Source organism: Triturus cristatus, chromosome 7 (genome assembly GCF_964204655.1).
Source record: "Triturus cristatus chromosome 7, aTriCri1.1, whole genome shotgun sequence".
Classification (NCBI taxonomy): Eukaryota; Metazoa; Chordata; class Amphibia; order Caudata; family Salamandridae; genus Triturus; species Triturus cristatus.
Genome location: NC_140590.1, coordinates 261,873,643 through 261,894,295, shown reverse-complemented (window position 1 = coordinate 261,894,295; position 20,653 = coordinate 261,873,643). Strand labels below are relative to the sequence as shown.

Here is a 20,653-nt window from a genome sequence, read left to right as displayed (position 1 = left end):
GCAAATGCTGGTTAGATTAGTGAGTAGAAACGCCCCCTTTTTGTCCCGTGCGGCAAATGAATTAAACAAACAAGTGCGGCTGCTAAAGTGAAAGAGGACCATGCTGCAAATATAAAAAAAATAGCGCTTACCGACTTATGAAGGAGACCGTGCAACGCCACTAGTGAAAGATCCAGTCCTCATGGGAGGTAACAAATGGCGACAGGGCGGTAACAAGGAGGGACTAACTAGCATCATTATCAATCGGAAGTCAGCATTTACCAAGGACTATAACACCAGCCAATCAAAAATATGGGCGGACAGAAGGCGAGGCTTGCACAGTATACTGGACTACCGCATGCCTCGCAGAGCGAGCAGCGCATGCGCGCTTTTGCTAGGCTCGACATAGAAAGGACCAAACTTAAGAGAACAACCAATCTGCTAACACCACCCTCAAGAACCTTCCTGAAAGGAGCTCCAGTCCCTCAGATTTTCATAAGCACCGTGCGTATCCAGAGAGACAACTGAGAGTACTATGAGAGCCCTTCAGAGGGAGGCGGGTGGGTCGCATGTGAATCTATGAAAGATACCAATACTGGATAACTTTAGTTATAGGTAAGTAACTCATTTCTTAACTAGTATTAGGGTATCTTTCGTAGATTCACATGCTTGAATCAGAATAAAAAGCAGTACTGAACACATTTCGTCATATATATATATTAATCGTACTGTTAGAAATGGGATTTCTGGTTGGCTAGGGCTTGCGCCAAAGCCAGGCAGAAACCACCACTCTAGTCAGGGCTGGGGAGTTACACGCCAAAGTTAACCCCTGCTCACCCCCTTGGTAGCTTGGCACGAGCAGACAGGCTTATCCCTGAGGCGATGTGTAAAGCGTTTGCGCGCGCACCCAGCAACAACACCCAAGGCCCACCACAAAGGAAACTCCACACAAGGTATTCTATAAAAATAGCTTTTGTATTATACACAACACATTAGATAAAAACACACACTCTACAATGTGCCAACAGGCACGGGCAGAATTTACAAGGGATTATATGTACAGGGGACAGGGCCACGTGGACCGCTGTCCGGAATTAGCACTCTTAGAACATAGCACAAATCACCAATAGTAAACGTAGAACATAACACAAAGTAACTGTAGAGCACAACCAGTCTCTACTGGCGCACTAATGACCTCAGCGTCATCACACTAGCATCAGGTGTAAAACCTATCCTGCATCTATCACAGGGGCATAAATACATTATGCACATTCTCAGTAGTCTGACGCATTAGACCTAACCACCTAAGTATCACTACTCTAGGGGCGTACATAACACAGGGAAGTACATTCTCCCTACCATCAACCTGAAAAGGTAAAACAACCTCCTAGGCAGAACTAACCACATTTAGAGGTATGAAATACAGGGAGCGCAAAATATACTATACACAGTACATTTCCTAACCCCATAAGCATGAACACAAGGTGAGCAAAACATACTACACCGTACATTTCCTAGCACCAAAATCACATTATAGTCCAGGTCGCACCAGAACCTAAACGTAGCAGCTGCCCACTACTTGCTGGGCAGCTGGGGACAAGCACAGGGCCTAAACGCTGCAGCTGGCACTAAGTGCTGCGCAGCTGGGGAAGGCACATAGTAGGCAGGGGCTCTCACTAGCCCCTGAAACAATATCCAGAATGGTGGAGCCACCTGGGCTCAGAAACGACATGTCCCCCCAATGCTGTGGAGCGCACTGGCGCTGTGAACCTCAGTGGCGGAGCAAACACGGGCCCCTCTGGCCCTTCGAAACCATTATGGCCACGGTGGAGCAGTCTGGCTCCTAAAACAACTCATGTCCAACAAAAGGGGCCTGGCACCCCCGTCGGAGCACACTGGCTCACGTTGGAGCGGCCCGCTGCAGGACGGGGCCGCTCAGAACAACAAACTTGTGCCCTTCGTTGGAGCCTCAGGCTCAGAAAGTAGAGATGCCCCCAACCGCTGGAGCCATCTAGGCTCTATGAATCATTCGGCCATGTGGATGGAGCGGCCCGCTGCCAGACGGGGCCGCTCTGACTGCCTCTCCCCCCCCCTTCCCTGGACTCCTTCGTACAACTCACCGGCTGGGGGTGGGAGGCAGGACTCTCTCCTCTCTTGCGGCAGCACGGCTAAGGCGGCGCGGGGCTTCCCTCTGGGATCGGTGGCTTGCTCCGGTCACCTCTCTTCTTTACCCGGGCCCCCTCCTGGGACCCGGGACTCAGTCTTGCAGCTGCCTGTGCGACGCGGGGCTCTCCCTCGAGCATGGGAGCCCCGCGCCACGAACTCACGCCGGCCTCTTCCGGCTTGGGTGCAGGCCCCGCCCACGTCACGGGCGGGCCTGCCTGACTTCCGGTTTTGCCGCGGGCCGCGGCGGTGACTTTCCCTCATCGGCAAGAGGGGTAGGCTCCCTCTGCTCGGAATCGAAAGTACCCATCCAGACTGAAGTCGCGGGGTGGGCACCCGCGCACCACACGTACGGCAAAGTCGCGGGGTGGGCACCCGCGCATACACTTAATTAAACAAGCGGGGTAGGCTCCCGCATTCGGGGGGAATCAATAAAAGAGGCAAAATAAGCGGGGTGGGCTCCCGCAAGACCAGCATCATGGGGGGAATCCCTACGTCGGGATTCCCTCGGCGGAGATCGCAGCCCAGCGCTGCCAAGCCTGCTCGCTCCTCCTCGGGGACAAACAAAGCCCTTGGCTCCCTACAAAGGGACAAAGCGCTCACCAGGCGCTAGGAGGCTGCACCCAGCCTGGGCAGAGAAACAGGACCAGCACAAAGGTCCAAACGGTCCTGAAGGCATCCAGGGGGGCAAGGTAGGGCCCAGGGGCCAGCACACAGGGCCCTCCAGCAGGGAGGTAGCCCCCATGGCGGTCCCTCCTGGGCCCCACCAGCAGCAAGCCCCCCTCTGTCAGGATCCAAGAAGAGAACAGTTTCTGTGGGGACACAGCCCCATTTTTATACAGCGAACCCCTTTGTTCTGGGTTCAGGGTGAGGGGGAAAACCAGTCGCAGCTGGTTGGGGAGCACCCTTGATGTGCTCAGCCCCTCACTCTATTCATTGGCAGGGCTAGGGTCGTCAGTCGCACCGCAGGGGGCGGGGCCAGCATTGTGTGTGGAAAACCCTGTCCTATTCAGGACCCAGGTGTACTCCTCCCACCCATCTAGCTGTTGATCTCCCCATTCACCACTGGGTGACTCATCCTGACTCTGGGGAATCCCTAGCCCGTCACATGACACGAGCAGCCAATCACGCGACAGACACACTGCACACCGAAGTGCCCACTTCTAGAAGTGGCACTTCCACACTAGGTACATGCACGCCGCACCCATCATCGCGCAGCATTCACTCCCACGAGTCCGCACATACCAAACTCGGGCCTGCACACCCCACGCATCAGGAACTACTAGGGACACATACATTCCCCATGCATTCCTATGGGAGGGCAGGCCTATCTCACCACATGCACTCAGAGCACGCACGCACTTTACCCTGGGACACAGGGAAAGTGCGCAGAAACCAAGTACCCTGGGACACAGGGAAAGTGCGCAGAAACCAAGAAAATCACCACACCAATAAAAGGCAAAAAGTTCAGGGGTGAACCTGCCAGAAGGGCCAAGTCCAACACGTACATATTTGAATAGTCAGCAACAATTTCTTGAGAATGAAATATAAATGCATACATATATTTAAATATAAAGATATATGTAAATATGGAATAGTAAATGGTTAGTTTCCAATATTGGCATAACGAAGAGAAAAAAACTGAGAAATGTGCATTAGAAAGGTTGGTGAGAAGGAAGGAAGGCTCACCTTTACTGAAACAGAAGTTTTAGCACCGCCTGTCCCACTGCAGCATCTTCCATCAATTCGGAATCCAAGCAGTAATGCTTAGTAAATGTATGCGGCATCTTCCAGGTTGCCGCTCTACAAATGTCTGAGAGGGGCACGCCAGCAAACAATACATAGATGTAGACACTGCCCTAGTGGAATGAGCACGACTTTTTGATTGCAGGGGTTGACCAGCTTTGCTGGTGACAGAAGAGAATAGCACTAGAGATCCATCTAGATATGCTGTATTTCGTGAAGGGAAAACTTTTTCTAGGTAAGCTGTAAGCTACAAAAAGCGGATTAGTCTTGCAGAAGGATTTTGTTTTGTCTAGATAAAAGGCAGCGCTTCAAGTCCAAAGAATGCAAAGCTCGTTCAGCTGCTGTTTGACGATTCAGAAAGAGGGATTTTAAAACGATATGTTCATTAAGATTTAGGTATAAATTTCGGGTTGGTAGTAAGGATCACCCTATCATGCTTAAATTGAATAAAGGCTTCTTGTATTGTGAATGCTTGACGCTCACTAACTCTACTTGCGGGAGCAAGAGCTAGAAGAAGAGCAGTTTTCCACGAAAGGAATTTTATGTCCGCTCTATGTATCGGCTCAAATTGGAGCTTCATAAGTTGAACAAGTACCATGTTGAGTTGCCATATTGGAGGTTGAGATTTCACAGGAGGGAAGGTCCTGAATAGACCTTTAAGGAACTGTTTTATCAGTTTATCTAACCACAAGGAAGAACCTTGAGAAGATCTTCGAAAACGGGAGATTGCAGCCAAGTGAACTTTGATTGAATTATGAGCCAAACCTGAATTTGCTATATGGAGGAGATATGGCAAGACTTCCTTTGGACATGAGTTGAGGGGATGCACCTTAGCAGACCCACACCAGATGCAGAATCTTTTCCATTTTGAAGAATACGTTCCGTTGGTACTGTCGGCTCTAGCATGAGACAGAATCTCCCTGTATCCTTGAGGAATGCTTAAGTTTCGAAATTCCCGGAACTCAGGAGCCAAGCCGATTATCTCAGAGAGCCTGGATCCGGGTGCTGAACTTGTCCCTGGTTTATCATGAGAAGAGAGGGAAACCGCTTCAGAGGAATCGGCGGTTGTAAGGACAGGAGATGGAGTTCCATGAACCAATGTTAGCGAGGCCACGCTGGAGCTATTAGAATTAGTTTGCAAGGTTCTGCTTTCATCTTTTTTAGAAGACTGGAAAGGCGAGGAATTGGCGGAAAAGCATAGGCAAATCTATGCTGGACCATGCTATTGACATACCGTCAATACCGTAGTCAAGGAACCGTCGATGGATATTGGTATTGATGTCCCAGACCTAACTGGCATAGATGACAATACCGTCGTCGACGATGCATCTCTCGTCATCAAGGCCGTCGATGCAATGGGAGAAATCGTCAACCAGAGTCGTCAACAGTAGACTCGTCGTTGACGCAGGCAACATCATTGACGAAGCACTTGTCATCTTCATTGTCGGGATGGTCGCCGTCGGAATCTTCGTAGACTGAGACTTTCGGAATATCTTTATCGTCGACGACAAAGGAGCTTGAATTGTCGATGAAGATGAAATTTGCGCCAATGAAACTGAAATTGTGGCGATGGTTGTCGTCGACGAAGTCACTCCGACAATAGTCAGTGGAGGTCTTGCCACAGTCATCGGTACTGCAGTCTATGAGCTGTCCATCGACGGGGCAGAGGAAGGTTTTTAAGAGCATGCTTTACCTTCACCGGAGGAGTAGGAGGGTCTGAAGCTGATTTCTGAAAGGATTTCTTGACAGAAATCACATCTCTGAAATGAAGGAGACACTCTGGAAGGCAGATCTTGTTTTTAGAAGCCTCTGAAGACTTTTATGCGTCTTCTTTGGAGGTTGCTGCGAGGAGTGACCTGGAGAGACGTCCAGTGGTCTTTTTTGAGAAGGATCTTACGGAACCTTCGATCTCCTCTGAAGATACAGAGTCCTCTCTGTTTCTAAGCCTCTGCAGCCATAATAACAGCCTCCCCTCACGGCCCCTTAATGTCTTTGAAGAAAAAGTGCGACATATCTTGCAATCCTTTGGTTTATGATCAGGATAAAGGCAATAAAGGCAGTCTTTATGGGGGGTCATCTGTGTGCAGTCTTTTCTTTCTGCAAGTACCACAGGGCCTAAAAAGGACTTCTTTAGGTGTCCGACAAGAAGAAAATCAGTGGAATTCACTCAGGCAAGGGAATTCTAGATGAAAAATACCTTGAATCCAAGAGAAAAACTGAAGACAAGGATATTTAGAAGTCAAGATGAAAAAACTGAGCAGAGCTCAGTGGAGACTCCCTTAGCATGACGTGCGGTAGAAAATCGGAGGGACTGGAGCTTTTTTCAGGAAGGTTTTAGAGGGTGGTGTCAGCTGATTGGTTGTTCTCTTAAGATTGGTCCTTTTTTAAAAAAAAGGTCTTAGATATGTTACTAAATAGGAGGCCTTAGGCCTTTTAACTTCTAGGTCTACTGTGACATTACCTTTATAAATGTACCAGGGACTTCCATCTCGATGACAGGGAATGATTCAAGCATGTGAATGTATGAAAGATACCCTAATACTGGATAATGAGATGTGCCCCACACGCCTAACCGGGATCGGGGTGTTTGGTGCTTGATCTGGGAAAAAGCCTCTGAAACCATCGAGTGGTCGTTCCTTTTTTAGTGTACTGCCAAAATATGGGATTGGCCTGCACTTTCTATGTCTGGTCTGACTTTTATATGATGAACCAACAGTAGGAGTCCGAACTGGAAATCCACTTTGAAGCCTATAAGGATCTGTAGAGTTACCAGACAGGGCTACCCCTTCTCCTTGCTACTCTTCTCTCTGGCCATTGAACCTTTAGCACTAGCCATACCCACTTATGCGGGTCACTGGGGTATCCCACTAGGTGCAGTCATGCACGCCATATCGTTATATGCAGACGATATTTTGCTGTATATCAGAGATGCCCAGTCCATACCGACCGGCAACCTAATATTCTCATCTTTTTTGCAAGATTGTCGGGGCTACATGTCAACTGGGGGAAATCATGCTTATTCCCCTTCGCCCCCCACACAATGGATCCGGGCCTTGTTGTCTGTGACTGTCCGGTAACTTGGCAGCTGTCACCTCTCTGACATCACAGATAGCATTTTGGTAAACACTTGACCTCTCAGTAGCGGAGAGAGTGGCACTTATCAATGGTAGTGCTCCTGCGGCTTCTGTATCAAGTTACAAACTTACCACTTTGTCTACCTCCATCCTTTTTCCGCCCACTGCAACTCATGATCTGTGACCTTATATGGAACAGATTGCACAGCAGAGTGGTGCTCTTGAAACTATATCTGCCCCTAACTCGGAGGGGGATTGGCCGTGCCAAATTTAGAACACTACTACTTAGAGTCCCAGATACAATGGGTGGCCAGGTGGATGGCGGAGTTATACCTGGTGGACACAGAGGAGAATGCCCCCCCCCCCCCCATATGCCTTTGATGCAATACTACATATTTTCCACCCATGCACCAGATCACCCAGGTCTCTTCCTCTGTTAGTTCAGGTGGCCCACAGTTGTTTCCGTTGTGGCCTGTTCCTCACCAAACAGGTCACACCATATGCGCCAGCTCTTTTATTATTGGGAATGCCTAGGGGAGACAGGAGGACAAGGACAGCCAAACTTGGGGCTTGGCATGAAGCGGGCATTCACACGGTGGGTAATCTCTATAATGATGACCCACTCATGACATATGAGAAACTAATGAGGAAGATGGAGTCTCGCCGGGCCTTTTCCTTAGTCATACTTCCTGGGTTGGCATGCGGCGACAACACTGGAGTGACATCACACAAGAACCACAAACACATCTCATGATTCAGTATATACACGTCATGGGCACAGGGGGCCACCACATAAGCTACTTCGCACGCAGACAGCAACAGATTTAACATCTCTACAGAACCACTGTGAGGCGGATATGGCCCCTCCATGTACACCTAAAAAATGGACTATGATATTGGCAAGTCCCACATTAGTCCCCCGGAATGTAAGGTTCTGACTGATTCATTATTACTACACAGAGCCTCTCTCTCCCCAGACAAAAATGAACCGCTATTTCCACAGACAGGATGTGTGCTGCCCACGTTGTAGTTTTTATGACAGCGACATCTTACACATGCTATGGTTGTGTCCCACATGCAAAACTACTGGGACGGAGTGATAGAGCACTTGTCTGCATGCACTGATAGAACACTTCCAAGCACATGGGAGGCCTGCATACTAGGGGTGTTCACCAGAGACAAAAAACACAGGGCCACTACCAGATTTCTGGACCTTGGCCTGGTGGTAGCCAAACGACTTATCACGAGATGCTGGAAATCCAGCGACCCCGTCCCTGCAGACTTGGTCCCATTCCATGCTCAATTGGGCTAGGGCAGAGGGAATAGCCCTTCATTGGGAGGACACCCTGGGCCTACGTAAATTTCCAATCTCATCCAGTTGGGATATAATACTGGTAGCGCTCCAATCAGCACTAGTTCCAGAGGGCAAAACTGACATCCCTAGCGAAATGTAATTTGCGCAGGAACAAACACGCTCGTACAAACCTTGATCTTTACACTTATGAAGCTCTTGAACACATACTGTGCAATATGTATAACAAGGATATTAAGTGTTCCAAGGTAATGAAGGTGTTTATTCTATGGCAGCGAGGCACCACAGGAGGAGATGGAAAACCCTCCCTGTAAGTTAAACCTCCTTCCCCTGTGTTCAATATTGAGTTTTCTTGTTTGGTCCACAGATACATGATGTGCAGTTTCCTTATAATGCTCAGCATGGATGCTGTGGCCCATATAAGACATGCATGGGATGGAGATAGTTGTAATGACACATAGCAATTTCCTGGTATCTATGGCTATTTGATATATGTATAGGGGTTCCCACCACTCCTCTCTTTGACTGAATAACAGGTGCATCTGAAATGCATGGACTGTCAACCAATAAATGTAAATGACTGCTTAGATGTTGCGGACCCTATCGAATGCCCTTACTGTATATAAATGTCCCACCCCTGTAATGAAACCATACTCAATAATTGGAAGCAAATGTCTCTTGTATAACCATGAAATTCAATAAAAAAAGATCAAACAAAAAAATGGTGTATGATGTAAAAGTTAACGTATTCAGTTTTTCAGGCGCAAAACGTGGCTGCTCTCTGCAGGAGAGAGCTGCAGAAGGACCACTCCCTTTCACAAGACCTGAGAGGGGTCGGCAAGCCTAAGGAGTAGGGGGTGACAGCCATTTTCCTAGGAGGCCCAAAGAGGGGATATGAGAGGTGTGAATACACAGGCTAGCCTACTCCTACAGAGAACAATCAGAGAATTAGTAAAGTTGCTATAATGGGGAGATGATGATGATAGAGGATTTATATTGCGCAAGACAATAACCCGCAGGTATCAAGGCGCCTAACAAAACAGAGATAAAAAGAAAGGAAAACCTTACACATAGGCTTGCAAGAAGAGGCGAGTTTTAAGGGCCCTTCGGAATATCTGTAGGGAGGGTAGGGACCTAAGATCCAAAGGAAGATCATTCCACCATTTAGGCGCCAAAGTGGAGAAAGCCCTACCACCCCACTTGGCTCTTCGTACACGGGGGACTGTCAGGAGCAATTTCCTGGAGGAACGCAGATCCCTTCCAGGTATATAGTGGGAAATGATAGAACCAATTCCCATGTCGCTATTCCTTGCAATGACAGTGAAAGTCATACATAAGACTTTAAACTGTACTCGGTGCTCCACCGGTAGCCAATGCAGCGTTTTCCTGGCCAACGTGGCCGAGGAGCGTCTCGGAGCATCCAGAACAAATCTGGCTGCGGCATTCTGGACTACTTGCAGGCGCTGCAGTAGGCTCCTATTTAGCCCCGCATACAGCGCATTACAGTAGTCCAGTCGCGAGCCGATAAGAGCGATAACTATCTGCTTTCTGGACTGCATGGAAAGGTATTTCCTGATTCTTCGCAGGGTATGGATTAAGCCCGAACAGGTAGAGATGGTTCTACTAACCTGACCACCCATGTCCAGTGCAGGGTCTATCATCACCCCTAGATTCCTAGCAGATGTCGTGGGGGAAGGACACACCCCGAGCGAGTCAGGCCACCAGCTGGCTGACCAGATGTTCTCATTCCCTCCAAACACCATCACATCAGTCTTCTCCCCATTCAGTTTAAGTGAGTTCTGAACCATCCACTGACCAACTGCCTCCATACAAGATCTAAAATTGGAGGCAGTAGGTACGTCTGAATGGGAAAGAGAGACGAGGATTTGGGTGTCATCTGCATAGGAGACTACCTCCATCCCGAAAGATCTAATTAATCTGGCCAGTGGGGTCATGTAGATGTTAAATAGGGTCGGGCTGAGAGCCGACCCCTGCGGGACCCCACATAGCACCGGTCGGGATGGAGATAGGAACTCCCCCAGCTTGACTCTTTGTTCCCTTCCTTCAAGGAAGGGGGTTAGTAGATCTAAAGCTGCGTCCCTCACCCCCACTTCCCTCAGACGATATGTAAGTACTGAGGGGGAGAGGGTATCAAAGGCCGCAGTTAGATCTAACAGGACCAGGAGGGTGGTCTGGCTCCCATCCACTCTAGTGCGGATCTTATCAAGCACAATAGTGAGGGCCGACTCAGTACTAAATTCCCTCCTGAATCCATGCTGGGAGAAGTCCAAGCAGCCCGAGCCTTCCACAAAGGCAGCGAGATGCTTGTTAAGATGTGCCTCAAGCATCTTTGAAGGGGCTGGAAGCAGTGAGATAGGACGGAAGTTTTTTAGAACCTCTGGATCAAGGGAAGGCTTCTTTAGGAAAGGTTTGACTACTGCGCTCTTCCATTCCAGGGGAAAGACACCGTCCCTCATAGCTAGATTCATAATTTCTAGTAGGGGCGGTAAGAGGGTTTCCCTACACTGCTTAATAATCTTCAAAGGACAAATGTCTAGGGGAGAGCCAGATTTGGTTTTATTAAGCAAGATCTCCAGATCCTGTAAGGCCAGCGGGGGAAAGAAATTCAAAGTGCTCGATGGAGAACTGTCTGAGGTGGTCCCATTCATCTCAGCCGGAACAGAGGACCCACTGATCGAGGCTCTTTGTATCTCAAGAGCCCGGTAGATATCCTGTATTTTGGTGTGAAAAAAGAAAGCAATTTTGTCACACAGATCTTGTGAGGGTAAAACAGGGTCAGGTGTTTGTAGGTTGACTAAAGAGTCAACGATTCTAAAAAGCTCCTTCGACGAGGAGAGCGAAGTTGTTGTGGCCACAAAATAATCTTGTTTGGCCTGCACAATCTCAGCCTTATATTTCCTAACCAAGAGTTTGTGAGCTTCCTTGTTCTTGAGGTCCCAACTTGCATGCCAGAGCCTCTCCATCCTCCTCACTTCTTGCCTGAGGATTCTGAGGGATTCCGAATACCAGGGGGCAGAGGGTCTTTTCCTAGCTCGACGGCGGGTCTGTAACGGGGCCAATGCATTCAGGGCCTCGGTTATGACCTGTTCAAAATGACCAACCGCTGTCTGGCCGCTATCCAAGCCTATAGTGGAAAGACTGACAGCCCATGGTGAGAGGGAGTCATTACTAATATTCCTAAAATTTCTGCCAGCTCCCACTGTATGTTTCCCTATTTTACTTCCATCCATCAGAGGGCATTCTAAAAGGAATGGGACCGCAAGGTGATCGGACCAAGATACATGTACCGGATCCTTGACGGTCAAACGATGGTCATTAGAAAAAATGCCATCTAGAATGTGACCTCCACGGTGGGTAGCCCCGCGGACACGCTGCGTGAGTCCACAGGACGCCAGGGCTTCAGTAAGACAGAAAGTATCAGATAGGTCAGGCCGTTGTAGATGATAATTGAAGTCCCCTAAAATGGAGAAGTTGTCTCGACCAAAGTAGGGTTCCAAAAGCTGGAGGAGATTATGTGTGAAATCAGTCCTCGGACCAGGAGGTCGATACAGGAGTATTCCATTAAAAAGAGGGCATTGCCCTTCCTTTACCATAAAGTAAAAAGCCTGAACGCCATCCGGAAAATCAAGTAACGGTACTGTGTGACAATGCAAGTGATCTTTAAAAAGGATAGCTATCCCCCCTCCCACTCGACCCTGTCTGTCCAACCTGGCCAGGCAATACCCTTCCGGGACCGCTTCAGTCAGATCTGGACCAGATGAGTCTTTAGTCCAGGTTTCAGTAATAAACACTAGGGCAGGCTTTCTATCCAAAACCATCTCCCTAAACATTATTTTATTTTTGACCAGGGAACGGGCATTGATCAGGATGCCTTCTACTCCCGCTATCTTGGGTCTGAAAATGGCAGGGTGATTGAGTGAAGGATGAGGGGGAACCGGATTTCCAGGCATACGCGTATGGTAGCAGCCACATCGTAGAGGGCGAAGAAAGTCGTCCGGTTCATAAATATGCGAGCACCTCAGATGACGAGGTTTGAGGCGAAGCATCTCCTGATGCGTATATCTCCATGAGGAGGCGACGACCTCGTCTGAGGCCGGAGCCCAGCCGCCCAGCGCGTCCTCAGCGCAGACGGGCTGGACTCTGGCGTGACTGTGGCGTCCCCGATGCGCGTACACGCTGCGCGTCATACCCAACTAATAAAGTAGGGCTCTGGCCAGTCCACGTGACGGCTCCAGCCAATGGCTGGGGAGTGCTTCTTAGACCCACCCAAGATGGCGCCCCAGGTCAACAGAGCGCGGGGACCGGCCCGCCCAAATGGCGGTGGAAGCAGCAAATTTTATAGTGCAGCAGTGCGGTCCAGGACAAAGGACACAGGTAGGGGCGACTATGAGAGGTCAGGGCTAAATCTGAGCTAGTGACGCCGACCAGTTAAAACCAAGGTAAAAATACGAAAAATTATGAAAAAGAAAACGACAAAACGGGGAATTTTAAAAATCACCAGGCATCTACCAGAAAGCGCTATGTGCGAGGCAATAGACCAAACAGGAGTAAAGCTCTCTCCTACCCACCTTAAATATGCCCTCCAATTACAGCCTCTGGCCAGTCCACGTGACGGCTCCAGCCAATGGCTGGGGAGTGCTTCTTAGACCCACCCAAGATGGCGCCCCAGGTCAACAGAGCGCGGGGACCGGCCCGCCCAAATGGCGGTGGAAGCAGCAAATTTTATAGTGCAGCAGTGCGGTCCAGGACAAAGGACACAGGTAGGGGCGACTATGAGAGGTCAGGGCTAAATCTGAGCTAGTGACGCCGACCAGTTAAAACCAAGGTAAAAATACGAAAAATTATGAAAAAGAAAACGACGAAGATATGTATCTTCAACCTGTTCTTCATGGAGCCTAAGGTCAGAGGGTCAGCTGATCTTTGAGTCTTGGTATTTCATGGGAGGGAATCAATATAAGTGGGCTACACAAGGGCAGCCCAGTTTTTCAACGTGACAAGTGTAACATTTTAAAAGCTTTGAACTGACCACTCAGCAGGGACTTGCCCATAAGTCAGGGACTATAATACATCGTGGGTGGAGGGGTATTAGAATATAAAACGTTATAAAATACAATAAATAAGGGTGTTTCATCCCAACTCTGATAGGTGTTGCATCAGATGGTCTTGGAGATCGAAGCATTGCATTTGACACAAGCATACTGCTTCCTGTCACCCGTGAGACTAGGACACAGGTTCCCTGAAAGGGGAGTGAGGTGCTAAGTTAGTCAACGGAGATCAGATATCTGAAGGTCCCAAGGGAGAGAGCACAGCTGGACATCTCATGACCAGGGAGGACACAGAACCAGGCCCAGAACCTTGCATGGACCAGAAATGGGAAGTGGACAAAAACTGCTGAACTGTGGGTTGGAGTGTGCTGCCCACACTATCCAAGCTTTGTATGTTTTGTTGGAAATAAGAACTATTGACTAGTTAGAACTGATCTAGCACTCTTGTTGGTGAGGATTCTCTTTTGGAACTGGAAAGTGAGTGGCAAAGCCAACTTACACTCACTGTGAACTGATATCTGAAAATTCAACTGGCTTGAGTAGACTCAGTACGACCAGACGTACAATCTGCTGTGGCGACGGTAGCCAGAGACACACCCACAGGAACTCTGAAGTTTGGAAGCTTTGAACTGTGCTTGCCTGCACATGGCAAAAATTGACTCTTACCCTGTCACTTCATCCTGACTGAAAGCCAGAGGCTAGAGTTGTGCTGTGTGACTGGAGAAGGAATATGCCTCTGAATACTGCACAGGAGCTATCATTGATCCTCCACGCAGTGTGGAGAAGCCATACCGAATGGGACTGTCTTGTTAAAAATGTATCACTTTGCAGTGACCAATCCAATTTTTGTCCTTTTGCCCTTATTTTAAACAAATCATTTTTGATTTACCTAAATTGGCCTGGGTGCTTCACTGAGTGGTTTCTTTATCCAAGTGTTGTGCTGCTAACCCTTAAAACTCTGAACTTGCCTTCCGTCTCAGTCCTGCACTACTAAGAGGTAGACCAGACTACCTTGCTGAACTCATGTTTGCAGGACTAGGAGCCAGTTTTATAGAGAGGGTGGTGGAAGAATTTGCCCCACTGGGCAACTGAGCTTCCTAGAGTTTAGTTTACTATTTTGGAATATCATATCAGGGCACTAAGGAAGGGATTTAGAGTTTGGCAGATGTGGAACATCTGCCAAACAAAATCAGTAGCTGTCCTGTCCACCCTAGAGTGCACTGATGTCAATACATTCTAAATAAGAGAGCTATCTCTTTTTGGCAGATGTCCTGCATCGGCCATACTCTAAATCATAATGTATTTTTTTTTATCTACAACACCGTCTGCAAAGAATCATCCCAAATGACAAGGTGCTCCTGGCGCATTTGTTTAACTTGATTGACTAAACATACAAACCTAATTTTATTCCCTCTAAAACAAGGACTCTTTATAAGAAGTCACTGCACATCACAATCAAGTAGTCTGCTAGAGCTTGCATCCAGGATGTACAATCCACTTCCATGCATGAGCTCATGTTAGTCCATGAGCAAAGAACATCATGCAACCTGCTTAAGCAAATCAGGAGGAGTTGCAAGGGCAAGACCGTAAAATTAAGTGGATAAAGGGGACTGACGTAAAGTCCACTGACGTATATTTTAAACAATATATGCAGCAGACAGCAAAGCTTTCTAGCCAGACCTAAAAATGTAGTGTCCCTGCATGGACTTACCTTCAATCGCAGGAACTTCCTGGTCTCCCGGTGGACGCGCGAGCTCTCCGTGAGCAGGTTCAGCACTGGTGTCAGTGTCTCACGAAGCTTGTGGCCCTAGAGGAAAAGAACATATCACAGACTGAAACATCAATGTTCTGCATGAATGTGCACACAAGGCCTCTGGGATGTGCCTAAGGACAGTACTGCTCTTAATATGAACCAAGGTGCCTGCAGGTTATATTGTCTCCTTTGTGCCTATAGGCTGTGCCATTAGCGTTTATGCCTTAGGGTCACACTATTCCCTATATATGCCAAAGGTTCACATTGTCTCCTATTTGTGGCCAAGTTCCATACTGTTCCACATACATACATGACACAAGGTCACATTTATGTGCCTGTGAGTGATTGTGTGTTTGGTCCCTAGTCAACTCAATATGCTTGGGTTCCGTAATATTTCTTATACGTAGCTGGGGTGCATAGGGTATTCTATGTTTGCCTAATATCAACTCTGTCTCCTATGTGTGCCTGAGGGCCGCAAGTTATCTCTTTGCAAATGAGACCCACGCTGCATATGCGCCTGCATTCCATACTATATGCCGTGTGCAACTGCTCCCTTTAACTATATGAGGTCCATACACCACCCTTTGTCTGCTTGTGGCGTACACAGTTGTCTGTGTGCGTTTCTGAGGTTCGCACACCCCTCCCTTATATTACTCATGGTCTAGAGGATACCCTCTGTATATCTGAAGCTCCTACTGCAACAAACGTATGCATGAGGTGTAATCTGTCCCATATGTCTTGCTGATGTCCATAGTCTTTACTGACGACCATACACTACTAATTTGTTCCTGAATTTTATGCTGTCCCATGTACATGTAGAAGAGCCATACTGTATTCCATGTGTTCTTGAGATCCAATCTTCCTTACGTGTTTTTTTATCACACCTTCCCCATGCAATTTGTGTACCTTGGGTCCTTCATATACAATGTGTGGGTCTGAGGTCCCTAGTGCACGACATGAATGCCCAAGGTCCCTACCATACAATGTGGAGGTCTGAGGCCCCTACCATACACAGTGTATGAGGTTTTGTGGTCCATACTTTTCTGTTTATGAGCCTAAGGTACATACTTTCCTCGTGTGTGTGCCTGCAGCTGTCCATGTACATATTAAGGCAGCTATGTGTCTGTCATAGTGCCATTATATGTTTCTAAGAACAATCTATAGGCAGTTCAGAGCGCTTGATACACGTCTGATAGGCAACAATGAATCAGATCCCACCCATGTGCCTGGAAGCTCTGTATGTAATGGCTATTTTTGTATCGGTTGGTGGAGAGGGCTCTACTTGTGAGTCAGTATGTATATATGTATGTGTGGCGTGGAGTTCCACATTTTGTGCCTAGTGATCTATTGGCTTCATATGTAGGACAAGCTCAACATATAAGGGACTCCTGTAATATCGCTTGGGTAACCCCCCCCCACCCCCCCCCCCCCCAAACCTGTGAATGTTGGTCTTTCCCATTTTTATTTTTGTTTCTGCAAGTGCACCATTCCCCATGTAGGACTGTGGCCCCTGTGAGACTTAACTCCCTGCATGTGCCATTCTGCTATGAGCCTCAAGATAATCTGTGTATGCTCCACAGCCGGACTTGAGACTTCTGCCCACATTTAGGCCTCTTGTGACTGTCTGAGATTTCGTGCGTGGGCCTGGGGGCACAGCAATCCCCATGTGAGAATCTGCAGGCACATTCAAGTGACTATGGGTCCCCCTAGGTGGGCCTGAAGTTTTTTTGGGTGTATCTGAGAGTCCCCCTGAATTAATTAGGCTCCTGCATATGGCCAAGGGCTATCTTTGTGCCTAAAATACCAGTGGGTGTCAAGAAGATGGCTGTGTTTGCCTGACCCTGGGATAGGGGGAATGGGAAGGAAGATTAAGTGCGGGGAGCATGTGTGTGTGTGTGTGTGTGTGCGCGCATCTATGTCTGTCTTGTGCTTACTTAAGGGCCTCAGTATATGTTTGAGCCTCCATGTGTGTCTACATGTGACAGATAACCCTGTATATTTCTCGTGTGTCCTTTGTTCTTTAGGGCAGTGATGAGCGAGAAGTCCTGCCCCTTTGCACCAGTTCATGGCATTCACTGACCCTGTCCAGCCGTCGGTCCAGGAAATTCAGCAGCGCCTCCACAGTGTCCATATTCATGCCCATGTACTCTACAGAGCCATGCTCTACCCGGGGTGTCAGCAGCACGTCCAGGCACATCAGAGGTAGGTTGACAAGCAGATTGACTGTGTGCCTGCACAAGGAAAGAAGGGAGCCATGTCAGTGGCAGAGGCAGACTGGCTAGGTGTAAACAGAAAATCAGCCAGAAAGGTACCTATAAAAGGCCAGTAGGGCTACATTAAGCTTCCGGCTAATTTTCTTATATAAAAAAAAACCAAACATTTTTTATTGGTTTTCCTGCAAATGGCAGATCATACATGCCAAGCATTTCCACCACAAAAATAAAGCGCAATAGTGCCGCACACTAACATTCATATTTGATCATGCTAGACAGTCTAGAAAGGTAGTACAAAATACAGGATTATCCTACCATGGCTCTCAAATGTACCCATGTTTACGTGACCAAACTCTGGCTTGATAAATTGGTTCCTCCATCTTTGAACATCAGCCCACCCCCCTCAGCCAAACCTTCATGGGTGGGGTGTGGCTGATCTCCAGTTTTGATCAATCTCTTTTTTTAGTCAGAAGTGTGCCTATTCCTACTAAGGTTGTATCCCCTTGACTAACCTCCAAAGATCCTCCTGTACCCCGAGGAGTGGCAATTGATTTTCTACTATTTTCTCTATGAATAACAGGGGCTCCAATGCCTCCTGCCCTCAACACTAAGGGTCCTCAACAGCAGATCAACAAAAATCGTTGCTTTGATTTCTGAGTCGGATAGTAGATAAGCTCCATATAAAGAATTGTGGTATGCTGCAAAGGCAGACACAGTAGACTACCTATTAACCAGATGGGGTTCAGATTTCTGGTATTATTTTATCATGAAAGCCAACTTTAAGAGTATTCAAGATTTGTCCCCAATTTAAAATATTCGCTGCTGAGACACAATCCAAATCAGCTTGTACTCATCACGATCGAACTGTATCAACGCCAGCCTATCTATCTTCAGTTGATGCAATAGAGCGACATCCTCGTAACAATGAATGTCAATGTCAATGAATGTGTGTTCTAATTTAAGGATTCCGACTCGATGTTGATGTCTGTTTATCTCCCTTTGTTGAGGAGACAGTACATAGCATCCACAAAATCACAGACTTCCCAGTTTCCCAGAGTATATGGATCAAGGTTACTGAGCTTGTGATAAATGTAAATTATGCCACAATCTCAGCCTTCAGATAGAGAGACAATTCTTAGTCGACTAGCCACCAACTATTTTGGCACCATATTTTACACTCTCCTATTTATGTGTCCAACACATATTTCGGTCAGAGAGAGGTCAGATAGCCTCTAGGAAGTATATAGGATCCTCGCTTCCAGGTTGGATCAGTGGGAGGAAGAGAAAATTAGTTTAATCTACAGAAGGATCAATTTGACAAGAAGAACTACAAGTATGCTTTCTCGCTGTGCTAACTGGGAGGGTGGCATGCATTTACCATCTCACTGCATGAGTTTAATGAGTATCCATGCATCTGTCCGTTGCGGCCAGAAATCACAGTCACTTCCTGTTGAAACTTGGCTACCAGGGCACTAAGTTAGCCAAGTCAAGGATCCTTCGGGTTAAGGGCAGCAGGAGAATACATGCTGACAAAATGTTATTAGCCCTTGAGCCTACCAGATATCAAAAGAAGACACCTTATGGTTTGACTTTGTCTGAGTATCTACCAGCAGGACAGACTAAAGTAATATTGCTACCCCTCTGGAAATCATGAGTGATAAACTCTATTATAGTCAAATTCATCCTAGGAGTTACATTTTGTACCAAAGAGGTATGTTTCCTGAAGGAGCAGGATGTCAGGGGAGTGCCGACTGGCTAACTGAAGGACACCCACACGCTTCATCTCGTCATTGAGACCATTTACATGGCATCTCATTCTATAATAATCAGCCATACCATCCTATGAGACCAGATATGTTAAGTATTAACATATTATTCAAAAGATTGTTAAAAAACTTTATCCCCAAAACTGCCGCATCCTAAACTTCAACCTGAGAACTACTTGTTGTCCTGAATAATTCCCAAATCAGATCGAAACCAAACTTCAAGCGTGTCTCACCACGCCTAACAAGGAACGTGAAATGCAGCTCAAGCATCAGAAGCCTATCTCCTCTTAGTTAACAGACTCGAAGAGAAGGGACTCTGGTGCTGTCCTACCTCTATCAGTGTAACCACCTTCCTATCCACCCTACCAAAGGCCACAGAACCCATATGTCCTGGCACCATCTTTTAACTCCCAAACATAGCTCAAAGACCAGGGACCAATACACTATTCTACAGTGATGGAACATCTGTAAGACCCTATTTATGTCAGCTGTATAGGCTGTTTGCTAACAATTCAGAGTGGTCCATGTCTGTCGCTTGATTCCTGTAGCTGATCTACAGGCAGCATTTTGCATTTGGCTCTCAACATAAAAACTAATCCGCATCAGTGTCTGGTGGTTCATTGCCAAGTCTGCTTCTAGCCCAGTTTCGAGTCACCAGTTCCTTGGGCTAAAATTGTCCATATCATCCCTTCCTACGGGCAATGGTTGGTGGACAAGCTCAGGGTGAGGACATGCTACTGAGCCCCGCATCTCTTCAGGCATTACCAAAACAGAAAGAGTTACAATCAAAGATAAATGTAATTTTCACCAGGAACAGGAGCTTGTATTTTATGTGCAGGGCCCTCAGTTTTGTTTTACACTTTCAAAAGATTTCCCATGGCTTTGACTAATGAGTATAGTCCAGAAATATCATGGTGCCAGAGGCTTTGAACCAAATCTGTTGCAGGACATAGGCTGCTTTGAGCATTTCAACCTGCAAGTTACAGTTCAGGATCTTAGCAATTACCTGACAGAATATAGCTCCTACTGCGAGTTTCTGTATCTGTACTCAGTGTGCCCCTTCAATAAGGCACGGGGAGAGTCTGTCTATTGGTAGCATATTACATATTAAAGAGTTCTTAAAGAGTTCAAGGAATTTTGCACTGTGGACCCCTCAATGCCTTCCAGAAATCCCACAAATCAGAGATTATTCCTCATGGTTCTCCCTTCTGCAGCCTTCACCAACTCTTCCGGCTCTTTGGCTGAAAACATGAGCTTTAGGACCAATGGTCTGAGCTCTTTAATTGCGCCCACCTAATTCCAATATTAGCTCCTCCACTTTCTTTACTCTGTTTGGCCATAGGGCCTGTCGCAAGAGCGCCACATTGAATCTGACAAAAACTAGTTTAGTTTCCAGGGCTGCAAGGGAGGTTTAAATAGCCTGAAGGCTCACAACGGTTGATTAAATGGAGTCTTCTTTGTTGTGTTTGCACTTTGTTTGAATGTTGCCTGTAGCATGGAAGGCCCAGTGTCGACACCTGTGAATATACCCCCGATTCTGAGTGAGGTTTGCCCAACCTTTCGAAATACAAAGCGTATGCA

At 47.4% G+C, this 20,653-nt stretch overlaps 1 protein-coding gene across 2 annotated transcripts in view; it reads right to left on the bottom strand.

Moving 5' to 3' along the window:
* Positions 1-20,653, bottom strand: part of LOC146809360 (chaperone Ric-8A) — a 362,752-nt gene that overhangs the window by 81,208 nt on the left and 260,891 nt on the right. For both annotated transcript variants that reach the window (XM_085616159.1, XM_085616160.1), the window contains 2 exons: positions 17,174-17,324; positions 15,052-15,147 (listed from right to left, as the gene is read on the bottom strand). In XM_085616159.1, coding sequence (XP_085472285.1) covers positions 15,052-15,147; positions 17,174-17,324 — 247 coding nt within the window. The remainder of the gene's footprint in view (positions 1-15,051; positions 15,148-17,173; positions 17,325-20,653) is intronic.